We start from the raw sequence: 22,288 nt of genomic DNA on the forward strand, positions 1-22,288 counted from the left end.
TAGACCCTATTCCCTTTATAGTGCACTACTTTAGACCCTATTCCCTTTATAGTGCACTACTTTAGACCCTCTTCCTTTATAGTGCACTACTTTAGACCCCTATTCCTTTATAGTGCACTACTTTAGACCCTATTCCTTTATAGTGCACTACTTTAGACCCTATTCCTTTATAGTGCACTACTTTAGACCCTATTCCCTTTATAGTGCACTACTTTAGACCCTATTCCTATATAGTGCACTACTTTAGACCCTATTCCCTTTATAGTGCACTACTTTAGACCCTATTCCCTTTATAGTACTACTTTAGACCCTATTCCTTTATAGTGCACTACTTTAGACCCTATTCCCTTTATAGTGCACTACTTTAGACCCTATTCCTATATAGTGCACTACTTTAGACCCTATTCCCTGTATAGTGCACTACTTTAGACCCTATTCCTTTATAGTGCACTACTTTAGACCCTATTCCCTATATAGTGCACTACTTTAGACCCTATTCCTTTATAGTGCACTACTTTAGACCCTATTCCCTTTATAGTGCACTACTTTAGACCCTATTCCCTTTATAGTGCACTACTTTAGACCCTATTCCTATATAGTGCACTACTTTAGACCCTATTCCCTTTATAGTGCACTAAACTTTAGACCCTATTCCCTTTATAGTGCACTACTTTAGACCCTATTCCCTTTATAGTGCACTACTTTAGACCCTATTCCCTTTATAGTGCAACTACTTTAGACCCTATTCCCTTTATAGTGCACTACTTTAGACCCTATTCCCTTTATAGTGCACTACTTTAGACCCTATTCCCTTTTTTATAGTACACTACTTTAGACCCTATTCCTTTATAGTGCACTACTTTAGACCCTATTCCCTTTATAGTGCACTACTTTAGACCTTATTCCCTATATAGTGCACTACTTTAGAGCAGGGCCTATAGGTTCTATAGGGAATAGGGTGCCATTTGAGACAGCCTCAGTAATACTGTAGTACCTAACTATCGGATCCTGTGGATGTGCCTGGGTCAGACCTGGGTCAGATCTGAGTCAGATCTGAGTCAGACCTGGGTCACATCTGGGTTAAACCTGGGTCAGACCTGGGTCAGACCTGGGTCACATCTGGGTTAAACCTGGGTCAGACCTGGGTCAAACCTGGGTCACATCTGGGTTAAACCTGGGTCAGACCTGGGTCAGACCTGGGTCAGATCTGAGTCAGACCTGGGTCACATCTGGGTTAAACCTGGGTTTAACCTCCAGTATGTCACGTATTTAACACACTGGTCAAGGTAAATTACCTCCAGTATGTCACGTATTTAACACACTGGTCAAGGTAAATTACCTCCAGTATGTCACGTATTTAACACACCGGTCAAGGTAAATTACCTCCAGTATGTCACGTATTTAACACACCGGTCAAGGTAAATTACCTCCAGTATGTCACGTATTTAACACACCGGTCAAGGTAAATTACCTCCAGTATGTCACGTATTTAACACACTGGTCAAGGTAAATTACCTCCAGTATGTCACGTATTTAACACACTGGTCAGTATGTCACGTATTTAACACACTGGTCAAGGTAAATTACCTCCAGTATGTCACGTATTTAACACACCGGTCAAGGTAAATTACCTCCAGTATGTCACGTATTTAACACACTGGTCAGTATGTCACGTATTTAACACACTGGTCAAGGTAAATTACCTCCAGTATGTCACGTATTTAACACACTGGTCAAGGTAAATTACCTCCAGTATGTCACGTATTTAACACACTGGTCAGTATGTCACGTATTTAACACACTGGTCAAGGTAAATTACCTCCAGTATGTCACGTATTTAACACACCGGTCAAGGTAAATTACCTCCAGTATGTCACGTATTTAACACACTGGTCAGTATGTCACGTATTTAACACACTGGTCAAGGTAAATTACCTCCAGTATGTCACGTATTTAACACACTGGTCAGTATGTCACGTATTTAACACACTGGTCAAGGTAAATTACCTCCAGTATGTCACGTATTTAACACACCGGTCAAGGTAAATTACCTCCAGTATGTCACGTATTTAACACACTGGTCAAGGTAAATTACCTCCAGTATGTCACGTATTTAACACACTGGTCAGTATGTCACGTATTTAACACATTGGATATATATGTAATCCAAGTCTGATCTGATTAAAATGCCACCCTATTCCCTATATAGTTCACCTATGGGCCCCTGGTAGTGCACTGTGTAGGGAATAGGGTGGCATTTGGGATGCAGCTTGTAGTACTACAATGCTCCAGTACTCACAGTCCGACAGGGGTTGAACGGGTAGCAGAAATGTCCATTCCCAGAGTAGCCAGGTAAACAATTACAGGCAACCTGAAACAGGTGGAACAGTTAGTTAGTTACTCATGTAACTAAACTAAAGAAAATGAAGAAGAAACTACTATGAAACAAAGATACATTATATAAGGAATGATAGTAAAAAGCTTTGGCACATCTTAAATTACATTTTAGGCAACAAGGCAAACTCAGCTCCGTCATTCATTAAATCAGATGTCTCATGATGATTTTTTTCAATGGCAAGATTAGCAAAACTAGGCATGACATGCCAGCAACAAATTCTGAACCTACACATCCATGTATAACTGACCAAATTATGAAAGACAAGCATTGTCATTTTGAATTCCGAAAAGTGAGTGTGGAAGAGACGAGAAAAGTATTGTTTTCTATCAACAATGACAAGCCACCTGGGTCTGGCAACTTGGACGTAAAATGACTGAGGATGATAGGGGACTGTATTGCCACTCCCATTTGCCATCTATTCAATCTAAGCCTACAGGAAAATGTGTACCCTCAGGCCTGGAGGGTAGAAAAAGTAATTCCACTACCCAAGAATAGCAAAGCACCCTTTACCAATCAGCCTGCTACCAACCCTTAGTAAACTTTTGGAAACAAACGTGTTTGACCAGACACAATTCTATTTCACAGTAAACAAATTATCTTTCAGCACCCTTACAGGGAATAGCACACAACATGTAGAGCACTTATACAAATGACTGATGATTGGCTGTAACAGATTGATAATTAGAAGATTATTGGAGCCTTTATCGAGCATAATCTGCTGATGGAAAAACTCACATGTTATGGCTTTACACCCTCTGCTAAATTGTGGATAAAGAGTTACCAGGCATTCCCCAGGGCAGCTGTCTAGGCCCCTTACTTTTTCAATATTTACTAATGATATGCCACTGGCTATGAGTAAAAGCCTGTGTTTTGCCATAGTTTTGTCACACCTGTACTACCACAGATAGTACAACGAGCCAGATATTTCACCAGTTATATAAATGTCAAGCATCCGGTTGCCGTTTTCACTCGCTACTAAATATGGTGTTGAGAGGAAGCCTAGCGGCCGGCAGTGGGAGAAGATGGAGCGAGATCGGTTTTGGCCGACATTCTGCACATTTTCTCATCAATGCAACATTTGATCTTCATACAGTTTTCAGTTTACAGAACTAGAATCTGTAACAAACAGAGTGGACTGCATTTTGTAGACTTTACACTTCGCCAAAGTTTCTACAAATTGCGATGTTTAGAAGGAGTACAAAGCGGAATTAAGTTACTTCACAGAGTAGGCGTTCCCTAATGGATATATGCAAATAAATTCTAGAATGCGCCAATAGGATCTTACTAGCTCCTCCTTGGCTCTACCCGCCTCCTTACTTGTTCTGCCCACTATTAATAATTTGCTCCCATTGGAAATGACAGACTATGGTCTATCTTGGGTTAGTTATAAAAATCTACTGCCCAGTCACATGGTGCCACAAAGAGGGGCATAGGCAAATTACAGTTGGCCAAGAACAGAGTAGCACGGCTGTCCCTTAAAGGTACACAGAGAGCTAACATCAATGACATACATGTATGTCAATCTCGCCTGGCTCAAAGTAGAGGAGATATTGACTTTTACATTTACATTTATCCAGAGCAATTTACAGTAGTGATTTTGCATACATTTAAAAATAAAAAATAAAATACAGATAAAAATACAAATTGTGGAACAATGCGGACTGTGAGGAGACACACGTAGTAGCTGCTGCCTTGGCAGGAACTAATGGGGATCAATAATAAACCCCAGGAGGAGTAGCTGCTGCCTTGGCAGGAACTAATGGGGATCCATAATAAACCCCAGGAAGAGTAGCTGCTGCCTTGACAGGAACTAAAGGGGATCCATAATAAACCCCAGAAGAGTAGCTGCTGCCTTGGCAGGAACTAATGGGGATCCATAATAAACCCCAGGAAGAGTAGCTGCTGCCTTGGCAGGAACTAATGGGGATCCATAATAAACCCCAGGAAGAGTATCTGCTGCCTTGGCAGGAACTAATGGGGATCCACAATATACCCCAGGAAGAGTAGCTGCTGCCTTGGCAGGAACTAATGGGGATCCATAATAAACCCCAGGAAGAGTAGCTATTGCCTTGGCAGCAACTAATGGGGATTCATGATGAACCCCAGGAAGAGTAACTTCTGCCTTGGCATGAACTAATGGGGATCCATAATAAACCCCAGGAAGAGTATCTGCTGCCTTGGCAGGAACTAATGGGGATCCACAATAAACCCCAGGAAGAGTATCTGCTGCCTTGGCAGGAACTAATGGGGATCCATAATAAACCCCAGGAACAGTAGCTATTGCCTTGGCAGCAATTAATGGGGATTCATGATGAACCCCAGGAAGAGTAACTTCTGCCTTGGCAGGAGCTAATGGGGATCCATAATATACCCCAGGAAGAGTAGCTACTGCCTTGGCAGGAACTAATGGGGATCCATAATAAACCCCAGGAAGAGAAGCTGCTGTCTTGGCAGGAACTAATGGGGATCCATAATAAACCCCAGGAAGAGTAGCTGCTGCCTTGGCAGGAGCTAATGGGGATCCACAATAAACCCCAGGAAGAGTAGCTACTGCCTTGGCAGGAACTAATGGGGATCCATAATAAACCCCAGGAAGAGTAACTTCTGCCTTGGCAGGAGCTAATGGGGATCCACAATATACCCCAGGAAGAGTAGCTGCCTTGGCAGGAACTAATGGGGATCCATAATAAACCCCAGGAAGAGTAGCTGCTGCCTTGGCAGGAACTAATGGGGATCCATAATAAACCCCAGGAGGAGTAGCTGCTGCCTTGGCAGGAACTAATGGGGATACATAATAAACCCCAGGAAGAGTAGCTGCTGCCTTGGCAGGAACTAATGGGGATCAATAATAAACCCCAGGAGGAGTAGCTGCTGCCTTGGCAGGAACTAATGGGGATCCATAATAAACCCCAGGAAGAGTAGCTGCTGCCTTGACAGGAACTAAAGGGGATCCATAATAAACCCCAGAAGAGTAGCTGCTGCCTTGGCAGGAACTAATGGGGATCCATAATAAACCCCAGGAAGAGTATCTGCTGCCTTGGCAGGAACTAATGGGGATCCACAATAAACCCCAGGAAGAGTATCTGCTGCCTTGGCAGGAACTAATGGGGATCCATAATAAACCCCAGGAAGAGTAGCTACTGCCTTGGCAGGAACCAATGGGGATCCATAATAAACCCCAGGAAGAGTAGCCGCTGCCCTGGCAGGAACTAATGGGGATCCATAATAAACCCCAGGAAGAGTAGCTGCTGCCTTGGCAGGAACTAATGGGGATCCATAATAAACCCCATTAAGAGTAGCTGCTGCCTTGACAGGAAATAACGGGGCTCCATAATAAACCCCAGGAAGAGTAGCTGCTGCCTTGGTAGGAAGTAATGGGGATCCATAATAAACCCCAGGAAGAGAAGCTACTGCCTTGGCAGGAAGTAATGGGGATCCACAATAAACCCCAGGAAGAGTAGCTGCTGCCTTGGCAGGAACTAATGGGGATCCATAATAAACCCCAGGAAGAGTAGCTGCTGCCTTGGCAGGAACTAATGGGGATCCATAATAAACCCCAGGAGGAGTAGCTGCTGCCTTGGCAGGAAGTAATGGGGCTCCATAATAAACCCCAGGAAGAGTAGCTGCTGCCTTGGCAGGAAGTAATGGGGCTCCATAATAAGACAAACACTCAGACGTACCTGGCCTGTATTTCTACTTCATACAGCGAGAAGGCCAGTGCATTACACTGAGAAAGTGTTGCAGGGTATCGCAGGTTATTGCAGTTGTGACCCCAATGGCACCGTATTCCATACATAGTCCACTACTGGTCAAAAGTAGTGCATTAAACAGGGAATAGGGTACAATTTGACACTCAAACAAGTGTAGTCTTACCCAGTTCGGTCCTATTTTGATGCACTCTGCGCTACTGGAACATCCACCATTGTTCACCAAACAACCGTCTATCTCTGCAAAAACACAACATCATATTGTCATTCCCTTTTAGATCATTGGTTCCTTTCTAAATCACAGTCAAAGGCTCGAGGATCACAATTCGCAGATTCTTTTTTACATAAAATATCTTGCCGGTTAAAATTAGAGTCAAGGTTATCAGTAATTGTAACAGATTATGGCCTATTATTATTCTTATAAACAATTTGCATTGTCAAAAGTATAAATTCTTAAATACCATTAATACTCCCAACAGAAGAAAACGAATATTTACAAAATTAAGAAAATCTAGATAAAAAAATAAGTAAATAAAATTGCAAACCACCTGCAGTACAGGACCACAGTTTGAAAACGAATGTTCTAGAGGCAAGGGTTTTGTTAGTTTGTATTTCACTTATTCATCCTTCCTATAACCATTCCCATTGAAATTAGACTTTTTATTCAAGAGTGGGAGCAGACAACCGTGACCATTCTGTAGTTGATCAGGGTCCTGTTTTGAAGCGGTCAGTAATGGGATGCATCCCAAATGGCACCCCGTTCCCTACAAAGTGCACTACTTTTGACCAGAGCCCAATGGGGAATAGTGTTCCATTTGGGACCACGCCATGGTTAAAGGGCTGATGGTAGAGTTCCATTTGGGACCACGCCATGGTTAAAGGGCTGATGGTAGAGTTCCATTTGGGACCAAGCCATGGTTAAAGGGCTGATGGTAGAGTTCCATTTGGGACCAAGCCATGGTTAAAGGGCTGATGGTAGAGTTCCATTTGGGACCAAGCCATGGTTAAAGGGCTGATGGTAGAGTTCCATTTGGGACCAAGCCATGGTTAAAGGGCTGATGGTAGAGTTCCATTTGGGACCAAGCCATGGTTAAAGGGCTGATGGTAGAGTTCCATTTGGGACCAAGCCATGGTTAAAGGGCTGATGGTAGAGTTCCATTTGGGACCAAGCCATGGTTAAAGGGCTGATGGTAGAGTTCCATTTGGGACCAAGCAATGGTTAAAGGGCTGATGGTAGAGTTCCATTTGGGACCAAGCCATGGTTAAAGGGCTGATGGTAGAGTTCCATTTGGGACCAAGCCATGGTTAAAGGGCTGATGGTAGAGTTCCATTTGGGACCAAGCCATGGTTAAAGGGCTGATGGTAGAGTTCCATTTGGGACCAAGCCATGGTTAAAGGGCTGATGGTAGAGTTCCATTTGGGACCAAGCCATGGTTCATGTACTATTTGAAATAATTTGTTTTTGGTCTAGCCTGCTTAGAGTTCCAGATGGGCAGGGTTTGCAGTTTTGGGACCATTCTCTTGGCCCATTAAGCAAGTTCAACTAAGCCCAGATCAATTATAGTATTTTAACCCAGGTCTGAGACACACTGCTATTGACATAGTTGTAAATATTTTAATTGGTTCTACTTGTGTTAAAACGAGTTGAGTGTAAAGTGGCAGTCTTGCCCACCTGTCATTTTGATGACTAAACTTCGGGCTCCATAATGTTTTATGTTGCCTCCGCCTGGAACAGACTACTACTGTTGATTATCTAATGAATTCAATCACTCAATCAATCACACGCCATACCTAGACACCACACCCCGTCTCCAGTGTATCCTTCTGGACAGGTGCAGGTCCTCTCCCCAGGTAACGTCTTGGTGCAGTTGGCAATCTGAGCGCAGCCTCCATTCCCAGTGGCACACAGGTTCACCTCTACGGAACATTAGTTTACCAGTTTAGTTTACCAGTTTAGCTTACCAGTTTAGTTTACCAGTTTAGTTTACCAGTTTAGTTTACCAGTTTAGCTTATCAGTTTAGTTTACCAGTTTAGCTTACCAGTTAGTTTACCAGTCTAGCTTACCAGTTTAGCTTAACAGTTTAGCTTACCAGTTTAGCTTATCAGATTAGTTGACCAGTTTAGTTGTCCAGTTCAGTTGACCCCACAGTGACCGTACGTACATACCCCAACCAGAAGCCGTGGATTACAGGCAACATCCACACTGAGCTAAAGGGTAGAGCTGCCACTTTCAAGGAGCGAGACACTAATCCGGAAGCTTATAAGAAATCCCACTATGCCCTCAGGCAAACCATCAAACAGGCAAAGCGTCAATACAGGACTAAAATGGAATCCTACTAAACCGGCTTTGACACTCGTCGGATGTTGCAGGGCTTGCAAACTATTACAGACCACAAAGGGAAGCACTGCCGCGACCTGCCCAGTGACACGAGCATACCAGACGAGCTAAATCACTTCTATGTACGCTTCGAGGTAAGCAACACTGAAGCATGCACGACAGCACCAGCTGTTCCGGACGACTGTGTGATCATGCTCTCCATAGCCGATGTGCGCAAGACCTTTAAACAGGTCAAAATTCACAAGGCCGCACGGCCAGACGGATTACCAGGACATGTACTCCGAGCATGCCCTGACCAACTGGCAAGTGTCTTCACTGACATTTTCAACCTGTCCCTGACCGAGTCTGTAATACCAGCATCGAGCAGACCACCATAGTCCTTCTGGACAGGTGCAATAACACCAAGGTAACCTGCTAAATGACTACTGATCTGTAGCACTCACATTCGTAGCCATGAAGTGCCTTGAAAGGCTGGTCATGGCTCACATCAACACCATCATCCCAGAAACCCTAGACCCACTCCAATTCACATACCGTCCCAACAGATCCACAGATGATATAATCTCTATTGCATTCCACACTCCCTTTCCCATCTACGTGAGAATGCTGTTCATTGACTACAGCTTGGTGTTCAAAACCAGAGTGCCCTCAAAGCTCATCACTAAGCTAAGGAACCTGGGACTAAAGACCTCCCTCTGCAACTGGATCCTGGACTTCCTGATGGGCCACCCCCAGGTGATGAGGGTAGGTTACAACACATCTGCCACACTGATCCTCAACACGGGGCCCCTCAGGGGTGCGTGCTCAATCCCCTTCTATACTCCCTGTTCACCCATGACTGCATGGTCAAGCACAACTCCAACACCATCATTAAGTTTTCCGACGACACAAAGGTGGTAGGCCTGAACACTGACAATGATGAGACAGCCTATAGGGAGGAGGTCAGAGACAACCTCTCCCTCAACATGATCGTGGACTACAGGAAAAGGAGGGCAGAGCACACCTGCATTCTCATCACCTGGGCTGTAGTGGAGCAGGTTCAGAGCTTCAGGTTCCTTTCCACATCACCAACAAACTAGAATGGTCCAAATACACCAAGACAGTTGTGATGAGGGCATGGCAATGCCTATTCCACCTCAAGAGACTGAAAAGATTTGGTATGGGTCCTCAGATCCTCAAAAAGATCTACAGCTGTACCTTCGAGAGCATCCTGACTGGTTGCATCACCGCCTGGTATGGCAACTGCTCGGCCTCCGACCGCAAGGTGTTACAGAGGGTAGTGCTTATGGCCCAGTGCATGACTGGGGCCAAGCTTCCAGTCTTCCAGGACCACTATACCAGGCGGTGTCAGAGGAAGGCCTGCTCTTTTCATGACATAGACTGACCAAGTGAATCCAGGTGAAAGCTATGATCCCTTATTGAAGTCATCTACACTTCAATCAGCTAACGCAATAGTGGGAAGGTGTTCTTAATGTTTTGTACACTCAGTTTATACTAATATTTAATAATAATTTAATATTTAAGTGTATACAGTAAATAACATAGTCAGAAATTGTCCTCCCATTTTAGGTGACCAAAAGTATTGGGACAAAATCATGTGTATATTTGTATATATATGTATGTATTCAGTGTGTATATTTGTATATATATGTATGTATTCAGTGTGTATATTTGTATATATATGTATGTATTCAGTGTGTATATTTATATATATATGTATGTATTCAGTGTGTATATTTGTATATATATGTATGTATTCAGTGTGTATATTTGTATATATATGTATGTATTCAGTGTGTATATTTGTATATATATGTATGTATTCCGTGTGTATATTTGTATATATATGTATGTATTCCGTGTGTATATTTGTATATATATGTATGTATTCAGTGTGTATATTTGTATATATATATGTATTCAGTGTGTATATTTGTATATATATGTATGTATTCAGTGTGTATATTTGTATATATATGTATGTATTCAGTGCCTACAGAAAGTATTCACACCCCTTTACTACATGTGGTTGTATTACAGCCTGAATTTAACATGGGTTACATTGAGATGTTTGGTCACTGGCCTCAATACCACATAATATCAAGCGGAACTATGTATTTCAAATTTTTTTTTCTCCTACCAATGAATACAAAACATTTAAGCTGAGTATTCAAGTGTTCAACACCTTAGTTATGGCAAGCCTAAATAAGTTCAGGAGTGAAAATATGCTTAACAAGTCACATAAATTACACGTCACTCTGGGTGCAATAATCCCCGCACGAGGCCTATTTGCCTTTTGGTAGGCCGTCATTGTAAATAAGAATTTGTTCTTAACTGACTTGCCTAGTTAAATAAAAGTTAAATAATTAAAACATGAAAATACATTTTTCATGGACTCGCTCTGTGTGCAATAAATAATTTTTGAATGACACCTCATCTCTGTAACCCACATATATAATTATCTGTAAGGTCTTTCAGTCAAGCAGTGAATTTCCAACACAGATTCAACCACAAAGACAAGGGAGGTGTTACCATACCTTGCAAAGAAGGGCCCCTATTGGTAGATGGGTAAAAATACAAACAAGCAAAAATTGAATATCACTTTGCGCATAGTGAAGTTACTAATTACACCTTGGATGGTGTATCAATACACCCAGTCACTACAAAGATACAGGCGTCCTTAGTTCAGCTTTCCAACAGACACCGGGAGTATTCGCCTTTCAGCAGGACATTAACCCAAAACACAAGTCCAAATCTACACTGGAGTTGCTCACCAAGTTTCCTGAGTGGCCGAGTTACAGTTTTGACTTAAATCTAGTTGAAAATCTATGGCAAGACCTGAAAATGGTTGTCTAGCAGTAATCAACACATTTTTGACAGAGCTTGAAGAATTCAGAAAGACTCCCAGCTCTTAGAGACTTACCCTGAAAGACTCAGAGCTCTTAGAGACTTACCCAGAAAGACTCACAGCTGTAATCACTCCCGAAGGTGCTTCTACAAATTATTGACTCCGGGGTGTGAATACTTATGTAAATCAGACAGTTCTGTAGTTCATTTTCATTAAATTTGCTAACATTCCTAAAAACATGTTTTCACTTTGTCATTATGTTCTATAAAAAAATCCCTTTAATCGTTTCTGAATTCAGGCTGTAACACAACAAAATGTGGAATATATCAAGGGGTATGAATACTTTCGGAAGGCACTGTATACATCCATAATCTGAATAGTCCTTCTACCAAATACAACAGTAAAGTGTTAGAGACCTGTGCAGACGGTTCCGTTGCCTGTGAAGCCTGCAACACACTGGCATCTAGGGCCCTCTGTCTCCTTGAGCGCACAGCTGAAACACACACACAGCTGAAGATCAATCATCAATCACCTTTTGATTGAATGACTCAGCTGCTGGTCAAAAGTAGTGCACTATATATTGCGTGACCTCTAATTCTCCTGTCTTATCTGTTGTCCAGAGTGATCTTAGGCATGCTCCATCTAATTCTCCTCTCCCTCTCTTTCTCTATGCCCCCCCCCCCTCTTCCAGGAGGACCTGAGCCCCAGCACCATGCCTCAGGACTACCTAGCTTGACTCTTCTCCCCTCCCCATGTACTCTTATAAACTTCACCCAGCACAGCCAGAAGAGATCTGACCACCCCTCATAGCCTGGTTCATCTCTAAGTTTCTTCCAAGGTTCCAGCCTTTCTAGGATGTTTTTTCTGCACATGTGTTGATTTGACTTCTGGGTCTTTGGGGTATAGCACTTTGTGACAACTTCTGATGTAATAAGGGCTTTATAAAATAAATATGATTGATTGATAAAGGGAATAGGGTGCCATTTTGGAACTTACTTTGCATTTCCATCACAGATTCCGCCACAGGCGTCAGACACGATCTCTACACAGAGAGAGAGAGAGAGAGAGAGAGAGAGAGAGAGAGAGAGAGAGAGAGAGAGAGAGAGAGAGAGACAGAGACAGAGACAGAGACAGAGACAGAGAGAGAGAGAGAGAGAGAGAGAGAGAGAGAGAGAGAGAGAGAGAGACAGAGACAGAGACAGAGACAGAGACAGAGACAGAGACAGAGACAGAGAGAGAGAGAGGGAGAGAGATAGAGAGAGAGAGAGAAGAATGTTTCTTACTCCAAACGGAACCCTATTCCCTATGTACTACACTACTTTAAACCACAGTACTGTACATATGGAACCCTATTCCACCCTATGTAGTACACTACTTATGACCAGGGCCCATAGGGCTGTGGTTTAGGGTGGGAGAGGAGTGAATAGGGTTCTATAGGGCTCTGGTATAAAGTAGTGCACTACATAGGGAATAGGGTTCCATAGGGCTCTGGTTTAAAGTAGTGCACTATATAGGTAATAGGGTTCTATAGGGCTCTGGTATAAAGTAGTGCACTACATAGGGAGTAGGGTTTCATTGGGGACATAGGACTACAGTGCATACCCTTGGAGCAGTTGACTCCTCTCCAGCCTTTGTAGCAGACACACCTCCCGTTTCCTGTCACTCCATCCAGACACTTCCCATGAGCACAGCTGCATTCTGACCAATCAAACACAAGTTGTTGTAACATAGTTAGTATAGTTAGCACAGCTGCATTCTGACCAATCAAACACAAGTTGTTATAACATAGTTAGTATAGTTAGCACAGCTGCACTCTGACCAGTCAAAGTAAAGAACCTAAACACAAATACGATTCCATCCTCTAAAGTCAGGTGAATATATTGTGGTTGTGTGTGTGTTTTGTATTATCTAAAACATTAAATCAGTCAGTCAGAGTCAGACAGTCAGTCAGCCAGCCGGTTAGTCAGCCAGCCAGCGAGTCAGCAAGTCAGCCATTCAGTCAGCCATTCAGTCAGTAGGTCAGCCAGTCAGCCATTCAGTCAGTAGGTCCAGTCAGCCATTCAGTCATCCAGTCAGCCAGTCAGCCATTCAGTCAGTAGGTCAGCCAGTCAGCCAGTCAGTCAGCAAGTCAGCCAGCCATTCAGTCATCCAATCAGCCAGTCAGCCATTCAATCAGTAGGTCAGCCATTCAGTCATCCAGTCAGCCAGTCAGCCAGCCAGTCAGTCAGCAAGTCAGCCAGTCAGCAGTCAGCCAGTCAGTCAGCCATTCAGTCAGTCAGCCATTCAGTCAGTCAGCCAGTTCAGCCATTCAGCCATTCAGCCAGTCAGTCAGCCATTCAGCCATTCAGCCAGTCAGTCAGCCAGTCAGCCAGTCAGTCAGCCATTCAGCCAGTCAGTCAGCCAGTCAGCCAGTCAGTCAGCCATTCAGCCAGTCAGCCCAGTCAGCCAGTCAGCCATTCAGCCAGCCAGTCAGCCAGTCAGCCATTCAGCCAGTCAGGCAGCCAGGCAGCCATTCAGCCAGTCAGCCATTCAGCCAGCCATTCAGCCAGTCAGCCATTCAGCCAGCCAGTCAGCCAGTCAGCCAGCCAGTCAGCAGCCAGGCAGCCATTCAGCCAGTCAGCCAGCCAGTCAGCCAGTCAGCCATTCAGTCAGTCAGCAGTCAGCCAGTCAGTCAGTCAGCAGTCAGTCAGCCAGTCAGCCAGTCAGCCAGTCAGTCCAGCCAGTCAGCCAGCCAGTCCAGTCAGTCAGCCATTCAGTCAGCCAGTCAGCCAGTCAGCCAGTCAGTCAGCCATTCAGCCATTCAGTCAGCCAGTCAGCCAGTCAGCCAGCCAGTCAGCCATTCAGCCATTCAGTCAGCCAGTCAGTCAGTCAGTCAGCCAGTCAGCCAGTCAGCCATTCAGCCATTCAGTCAGCCAGTCAGTCAGTCAGCCATTCAGTCAGCCAGTCAGCCAGTCAGCCAGTCAGCCAGTCAGCCATTCAGCCATTCAGTCAGTCAGTCAGTCAGTCATTCAGTCAGCCAGTCAGCCAGTCAGCCAGTCAGCCAGTCAGCCAGTCAGCCAGTCAGCCAGTCAGCCATTCAGCCATTCAGTCAGTCAGCCAGCCATTCAGTCAGCCAGTCAGCCAGTCAGCCAGTCAGTCAGCCATTCAGTCAGCCAGTCAGCCAGTCAGCCAGTCAGCCAGTCAGCCAGCCAGTCAGCCATTCAGCCAGTCAGGCAGCCAGTCAGCCAGTCAGCCAGTCAGCCAGTCAGCCATTCAGTCAGTAGGTCAGTCATCCAGTCAGCCAGTCAGCCAGCCAGTCAGCCAGTCAGTCATCCAGTCAGCCAGCCAGTCAGCCAGCCAGTCAGTAGGTCAGTCAGCCAGTCAGTCAGCCATTCAGCCAGTCAGCTAGGATCAGGCCTGTATACCGTGTATATATAATATACCTGAGTTGCAGTCCTTGCCGTAGCGTCCCGGTTCGCAGGTCTCACAAGCTGTCCCATGGAAACCCTCCTTACAAAGACACTCCCCAGTCCCAAGGTTCCCATCCTTACACCTGCACATAGAAACACAATGAACAGAATAAACCTCTGACCATGGCAATATGACTGGAAAACTCATGGGCACATTCAAAATGGCCATCAGATAGTCCACCTATTATGGCCAGTCAGTCAGTCAGCCATTCAGCCTCTTGACATGAGCGGGGATAGGCTGTTCTACTCATTCTAGTTCTGTGGACTGTACCTTCCGTTCCCTGAGCACCAGTTGTCCCGCTCCCCGGGGCATTTAAAACAGTAGTGACCAAAGTATCCCGGGCAGCACGAGTGGTCCTGCAACACAGGAGACAGAGCTTGTCAGAGGGGGCGTCCCCAAGTGGCAGCCTATTCCCTATATAGTGCACTACTTTAGACCAGAACCCTATGGCACCCTATTCCCTATATAGTGCACTACTTCAGACCAGAGCCCCATGGCAATAAAATTAATCAACCAATAATACAATCCTCCTGTATAATACAACCCAGGAGAATCCTCCTGTATAATACCACCCAGGAGAATCCTCCTGTATAATACAACCCAGGAGAATCCTGCTGTATAATATAACCCTGGAGAATCCTCCTGTATAATACAACCCAGGAGAATCCTCCTGTATAATACAACCCAGGAGAATCCTCCTGTATAATATAACCCAGGAGAATCCTCCTGTATAATACAACCCAGGAGAATCCTCCTGTATAATACAACCCAGGAGAATCCTCCTGTATAATACAACCCAGGAGAATCCTCCTGTATAATATAACCCAGGAGAATCCTCCTGTATAATATAACCCAGGAGAATCCTCCTGTATAATACAACCCAGGAGAATCCTCCTGTATAATATAACCCAGGAGAATCCTCCTGTATAATACAACCCAGGAGAATCCTCCTGTATAATACAACCCAGGAGAATCCTCCTGTATAATATAACCCAGGAGAATCCTCCTGTATAATATAACCCAGGAGAATCCTCCTGTATAATACCACCCAGGAGACTCCTCCTGTATAATACAACCCAGGAGAATCCTCCTGTATTATACAACCCAGGAGAATCCTCCTGTATTATACAACCCAGGAGAATCCTCCTGTATAATACAACCCAGGAGAATCCTCCTGTATAATACAACCCAGGAGAATCCTCCTGTATAATACAACCCAGGAGAATCCTCCTGTATAATATCTCACCTGTGTCGTCTTCAAACAGTCAACAATGCAGCCAGCCACGGACTTCCTCCGAGATCCCACCCTCTTCCTGAACTTGCAGTTAGACCTCATGTTCTGAGGGTATTCCCTAATGGTCTACAATGCAGGACAACATCATTTACAGAAGCACAAAGTATCTCCACACTAGAGAAAATGGGGGAAATGCACATTTGGAATAATGTTTAAGACTGGTGGTTACGATGCATTCATAATTAAACTAGGTCAAATGATTCTAACGATCTTCATAAGGTCTAAATATATAATAGCAGGAGCAGTGAATAGAAATACATGAATAAAGATAAAAAGAGAGATAGAAAATGTTTGTTGTTGATGTTTATAATGTGTATGTTGATGTTTATAATGTGTATGTTGATGTTTATAATGTGTATGTTGATGTTTATAATGTGTATGTTGATGTTTATAATGTGTATGTTGATGTTTATAATGTGTATGTTGATGTTTATAATGTGTATGTTGATGTTTATAATGTGTATGTTGATGTTTATAATGTGTATGTTGATGTTTATAATGTGTATGTTGATGTTTATAATGTGTATGTTGATGTTTATAATGTGTATGTTGATGTTTATAATGTGTATGTTGATGTTTATAATGTGTATGTTGATGTTTATAATGTGTATGTTGATGTTTATAATGTGTATGTTGATGTTTATAATGTGTATGTTGATGTTTATAATGTGTATGTTGATGTTTATAATGTGTATGTTGATGTTTATAATGTGTATGTTGATGTTTATAATGTGTATGTTGATGTTTATAATGTGTATGTTGATGTTTATAATGTGTATGTTGATGTTTATAATGTGTATGTTGATGTTTATAATGTGTATGTTGATGTTTATAATGTGTATGTTGATGTTTATAATGTGTATGTTGATGTTTATAATGTGTATGTTGATGTTTATAATGTGTATGTTGATGTTTATAATGTGTCGAGTCTTACTGGCTTGTAGCTGAGGTAACATCTGGGTTTCTCATCACAGGCTGTGCACCTCCCCTTGGAGAAAGAACAATTAGACAGAAACACACCCACCCCCCCAGGCACACACACACCCAGGCATGCAGGCACACCCACTCACCCAGACACACCCACCCCCCCAGGCACACCCACCCACCCAGGCACACACACCCACCCAGGCACACACACCTACCCAGGCACACACACACCCAGGCATGCAGGCACATACACTCACCCAGGCACACCCACCCACCCAGCCACACCCACCCACCCAGGCACACCCACCCACCCAGACACACCCACCCACCCAGGCACACCCACCCACCCAGACACACCCACCCACCCAGGCACACCCACCCACCCAGGCACACACGTAAAGAGAGAACATTCCTCTGTAAGATCACAGATACATTTCTACAGTGCCTTGCGAAAGTATTTGGCCCCCTTGAACTTTGTGACCTTTTGCCACATTTCAGGCTTCAAACATAAAGATATAAAACTGTATTTTTTTGTGAAGAATCAACAACAAGTGGGACACAATCATGAAGTGGAACGACATTTATTGGATATTTCAAACTTTTTTAACAAATCAAAAACTGAAAAATTGGGCGTGCAAAATTATTCAGCCCCTTTACTTTCAGTGCAGCAAACTCTCTCCAGAAGTTCAGTGAGGATCTCTGAATGATCCAATGTTGACCTAAATGACTAATGATGATAAATACAATCCACCTGTGTAATCAAGTCTCCGTATAAATGCACATGCACTGTGATAGTCTTAGAGGTCTGTTAAAAGCGCAGAGAGCATCATGAAGAACAAGGAACACACCAGGCAGGTCCGAGATACTGTTGTGAAGAAGTTTAAAGCTGGATTTGGATACAAAAAGATTTCCCAAGCTTTAAACATCCCAAGGAGCACTGTGCAAGCGATAATATTGAAATGGAAGGAGTATCAGACCACTGCAAATCTACCAAGACCTGGCCGTCCCTCTAAACTTTCAGCTCATACAAGGAGAAGAGATCTACAGCTGAGGTGGGAGACTCTGTCCATAGGACAACAATCAGTCGTATATTGCACAAATCTGGCCTTTATGGAAGAGTGGCAAGAAGAAAGCCATTTCTTAAAGATATCCATAAAAAGTGTCATTTAAAGTTTGCCACAAGCCACCTGGGAGACACACCAAACATGTGGAAGAAGGTGCTCTGGTCAGATGAAACCAAAATTGAACTTTTTGGCAACAATGCAAAACGTTATGTTTGGCGTAAAAGCAACACAGCTCATCACTCTGAACACACCATCTCCACTGTCAAACATGGTGGTGGCAGCATCATGGTTTGGGCCTGCTTTTCTTCAGCAGGGACAGGGATGATGGTTAAAATTGATGGGAAGATGGATGGAGCCAAATACAGGACCATTCTGGAAGAAAACCTGATGGAGTCTGCAAAAGACCTGAGACTGGGACGGAGATTTGTCTTCCAATAAGACAATGATCCAAAACATAAAGCAAAATCTACAATGGAATGGTTCAAAAATAAACATATCCAGGTTTTAGAATGGCCAAGTCAACGTCCAGACCTGAATCCAATCGAGAATCTGTGGAAAGAACTGAAAACTGCTGTTCACAAATGCTCTCCATCCAACCTCACTGAGCTCGAGCTGTTTTGCAAGGAGGAATGGGAAAAAATTTCAGTCTCTCGATGTGCAAAACTGATAGAGACATACCCCAAGCGACTTACAGCTGTAATCGCAGCAAAAGGTGGCGCTACAAAGTATTAACTTAAGGGGGCTGATTAATTTTGCACGCCCAATTTTTCAGTTTTTGATTTGTTAAAAAAGTTTGAAATATCCAATAAATGTTGTTCCACTTCACGATTGTGTCCCACTTGTTGTTGATTCTTCACAAAAAATACATTTTATATCTTTATGTTTGAAGCCTGAAACGTGGCAAAAGGTCGCAAAGTTCAAGGGGGCCGAATACTTTCGCAAGGCACTGTATATGAAATAGTTCACCTACATCTGTACAGCTGAGTTACTAGTTCACCACCCCTCCTGTCTCTGTCCATCAGTACAGCTGAGTTACTAGTTCACCACCCCTCCTGTCTCTGTCCATCAGTACAGCTGAGTTCACCACCCCTCCTGTCTCTGTCCATCAGTACAGCTGAGTTACTAGTTCACCACCCCTCCTGTCTCTGTCCATCAGTACAGCTGAGTTACTAGTTCACCACCCCTCCTGTCTCTGTCCATCAGTACAGCTGAGTTCACCACCCCTCATGTCTCTGTCCATCAGTACAGCTGAGTTACTAGTTCACCACCCCTCCTGTCTCTGTCCATCAGTACAGCTGAGTTACTAGATCACCACCACTCCTGTCTCTGTCCATCAGTACAGCTGAGTTCACCACCCCTCCTGTCTCTGTCCATCAGTACAGCTGAGTTACTAGTTCACCACCCCTCCTGTCTCCGTCCATCAGTACAGCTGAGTTCACCACCCCTCCTGTCTCTGTCCATCAGTACAGCTGAGTTACTAGTTCACCACCCCTCCTGTCTCTGTCCATCAGTACAGCTGAGTTCACCACCCCTCCTGTCTCTGTCCATCAGTACAGCTGAGTTACTAGTTCACCACCCCTCCTGTCTCTGTCCATCAGTACAGCTGAGTTACTAGTTCACCACCCCTCCTGTCTCTGTCCATCAGTACAGCTGAGTTACTAGTTCACCACCCCTGTCTCCTGTCTCTGTCCATCAGTATCAGCAGCTGAGTTACTAGTTCACCACCCCCTCCTGTCTCTGTCCATCAGTACAGCTGAGTTCACCACCCCCTGTCTCTGTCCATCAGTACAGCTGAGTTACTAGTTCACCACCCCTCCTGTCTCTGTCCATCAGTACAGCTGAGTTACTAGTTCACCACCCCTCCTGTCTCTGTCCATCAGTACAGCTGAGTTACTAGTTCACCACCCCTCCTGTCTCTGTCCATCAGTACAGCTGAGTTACTAGTTCACCACCCCTCCTGTCTCTGTCCATCAGTACAGCTGAGTTCACCACCCCTCCTGTCTCCGTCCATCAGTACAGCTGAGTTCACCACCCCTCCTGTCTCTGTCCATCAGTACAGCTGAGTTACTAGTTCACATCCCCTCCTGTCTCTGTCCATCAGTACAGCTGAGTTACTAGTTCACCACCCCTCCTGTCTCCGTCCATCAGTACAGCTGAGTTACTAGTTCACCACCCCTCCTGTCTCTGTCCATCAGTACAGCTGAGTTCACCACCCCTCCTGTCTCTGTCCATCAGTACAGCTGAGTTACTAGTTCACCACCCCTCCTGTCTCTGTCCATCAGTACAGTTGAGTTACTAGTTCACCACCCCTCCTGTCTCCGTCCATCAGTACAGCTGAGTTACTAGTTCACCACCCCTCCTGTCTCTGTCCATCAGTACAGCTGAGTTCACCACCCCTCCTGTCTCCGTCCATCAGTACAGCTGAGTTCACCACCCCTCCTGTCTCCGTCCATCAGTACAGCTGAGTTACTAGTTCACCACCCCTCCTGTCTCTGTCCATCAGTACAGCTGAGTTCACCACCCCTCCTGTCTCTGTCCATCAGTACTCTGACAAATACACACGCACACACACTTACTCTGACTCGTAGGATCACGTCTTTAATGCATCGGTTCTTATGGACCTGTAAGACTTGGGGAACGGCCAGGATCACTCCGTTTCTTGTCTCACTGTGGCTCCCATCCAGCAGAACATCATTGGCCAAAGTCTGAAACACATATAGATAACAACCCAAATAAGGGCTCTGAAACACATTCAGATAACAACCCAAATAAGGGCTCTGAAACACATTCAGATAACAACCTAAATAAGGGCTCTGAAACACATTCAGATAACAACCCAAATAAGGGCTCTGAAACACATTCAGATAACAACCCAAATAAGGGCTCTGAAACACATTCAGATAACAACCCAAATAAGGGCTCTGAAACACATTCAGATAACAACCTAAATAAGGGCTGCAAAAATCCCTGGATCTTTCCCAAAATTCTAAACTGTTCCGCCTGATTACGGGAATCCTCCAAACAGGATTTCAGGACAACCTGGAGCTCTGGTCAAAGTAGTTCCCCATAACCTTTAGTGGAAGGAGTCCCGGGGGAGAACGACATCAAAACTATGAAATAACACTTATGGAATCATGTAGTAACCAAAAATAGTGTTAAACACTTTATTTGAGATTCTTCCAAGTAGCCACCATTTGCCTTGATGACAGCTTTGCACACTCTTGGAATTCTCTCAACCAGCTTCATGAGGTAGTCACCTGGAATGCATTTCAATTAACAGGTGTGCCTTGTCAAAAGTTAATTTGTGGAATTTCTTTCCGTAACGCGTTTGAGCCTATCAATTATGTTGGGAGGTAGGGGTGGTATACAGAAGATAGCCCTATTTGGTAAAATACCAAGTCCATATTATGACAAGAACAGCTCAAATAACCAACGAGAAACAACAGTCCATTATTACCTTAAAAGACATGAAGGTCAGTCAACCCGAGAAATGTATTCAAGTGTATTTGGGAAAACCAAACTTTACAACTGTTAAAACTGTCTCTCATGAGGACCGCCACAGGAATGGGACCCAGAGTTACCTCTGCTGCAGAGGATAAGTTCATTAGAGTTACCTGGCTCTCATGAGGACCGCCACAGGAATGGGACCCAGAGTTAACTCTGCTGCAGAGGATAAGTTCATTTGAGTTTACCAGCCTCAGAAATCGGCAATTAACTGCTCCTCCTTTGGCTGGGAAAAATGGCTGTGTGTTTTATTGGATTTGGTGGCGATCTAACATAAAGATATGTTGTGTTTTTGCTGTAAAACATTTAAGAAATCGGACATGATGGGTAGATTAACAAGACGTTTATCTTTCATTTGGTGTATTGGACTTGTTAATGTGTGAAAGTGAAATATTTCGAAAAAATATTTTTGAATTTCCCGCGCTGCCTTTTCAGCGGAATGTTGGGGGGGGGAGGTTCCGTTAGCAGAACGTGTGTCCGAGACAGGTTGTTAAAAAACCAACTTGTATGCCATCTGTAAATACGAATACAATTGTTAAATTACGAGTCTAGTTGGTTAAGCCATGGAAACAGACAGCTCTATCTCTAGAGATTCCTTTGGTCTTCACAGAGTTAGATAAATCACCTTTTAGTATTTTTGCACCTTAATCCGGATGGTTGATTGACGACCTTTTTACTGAAGGACGCATTTGTTTTCTTTCCTTGTAATTGTGTATCTCTGCTTTTAATATTGTATTGCTTTGTATATTTTTGTAAT

General features: G+C 44.0%; 1 protein-coding gene across 3 annotated transcripts in view; it reads right to left on the minus strand.

The window, feature by feature from the left end:
- stab1 (stabilin 1) overlaps window positions 1-22,288 on the minus strand; it is a 224,961-nt gene that overhangs the window by 91,152 nt on the left and 111,521 nt on the right. For all 3 annotated transcript variants that reach the window (XM_052526150.1, XM_052526149.1, XM_052526151.1), the window contains exons 34-44: window positions 20,604-20,732; window positions 16,971-17,024; window positions 15,989-16,102; window positions 15,013-15,098; window positions 14,715-14,824; window positions 12,895-12,990; window positions 12,289-12,334; window positions 11,709-11,785; window positions 7,897-8,022; window positions 6,272-6,345; window positions 2,300-2,371 (exon numbers count right to left, since the gene is read on the minus strand). In XM_052526150.1, coding sequence (XP_052382110.1) covers window positions 2,300-2,371; window positions 6,272-6,345; window positions 7,897-8,022; window positions 11,709-11,785; window positions 12,289-12,334; window positions 12,895-12,990; window positions 14,715-14,824; window positions 15,013-15,098; window positions 15,989-16,102; window positions 16,971-17,024; window positions 20,604-20,732 — 984 coding nt within the window. The remainder of the gene's footprint in view (window positions 1-2,299; window positions 2,372-6,271; window positions 6,346-7,896; window positions 8,023-11,708; window positions 11,786-12,288; window positions 12,335-12,894; window positions 12,991-14,714; window positions 14,825-15,012; window positions 15,099-15,988; window positions 16,103-16,970; window positions 17,025-20,603; window positions 20,733-22,288) is intronic.

The sequence above is a fragment of the Oncorhynchus keta genome, chromosome 10, assembly GCF_023373465.1.
Source record: "Oncorhynchus keta strain PuntledgeMale-10-30-2019 chromosome 10, Oket_V2, whole genome shotgun sequence".
Taxonomy (NCBI): domain Eukaryota; kingdom Metazoa; phylum Chordata; class Actinopteri; order Salmoniformes; family Salmonidae; genus Oncorhynchus; species Oncorhynchus keta.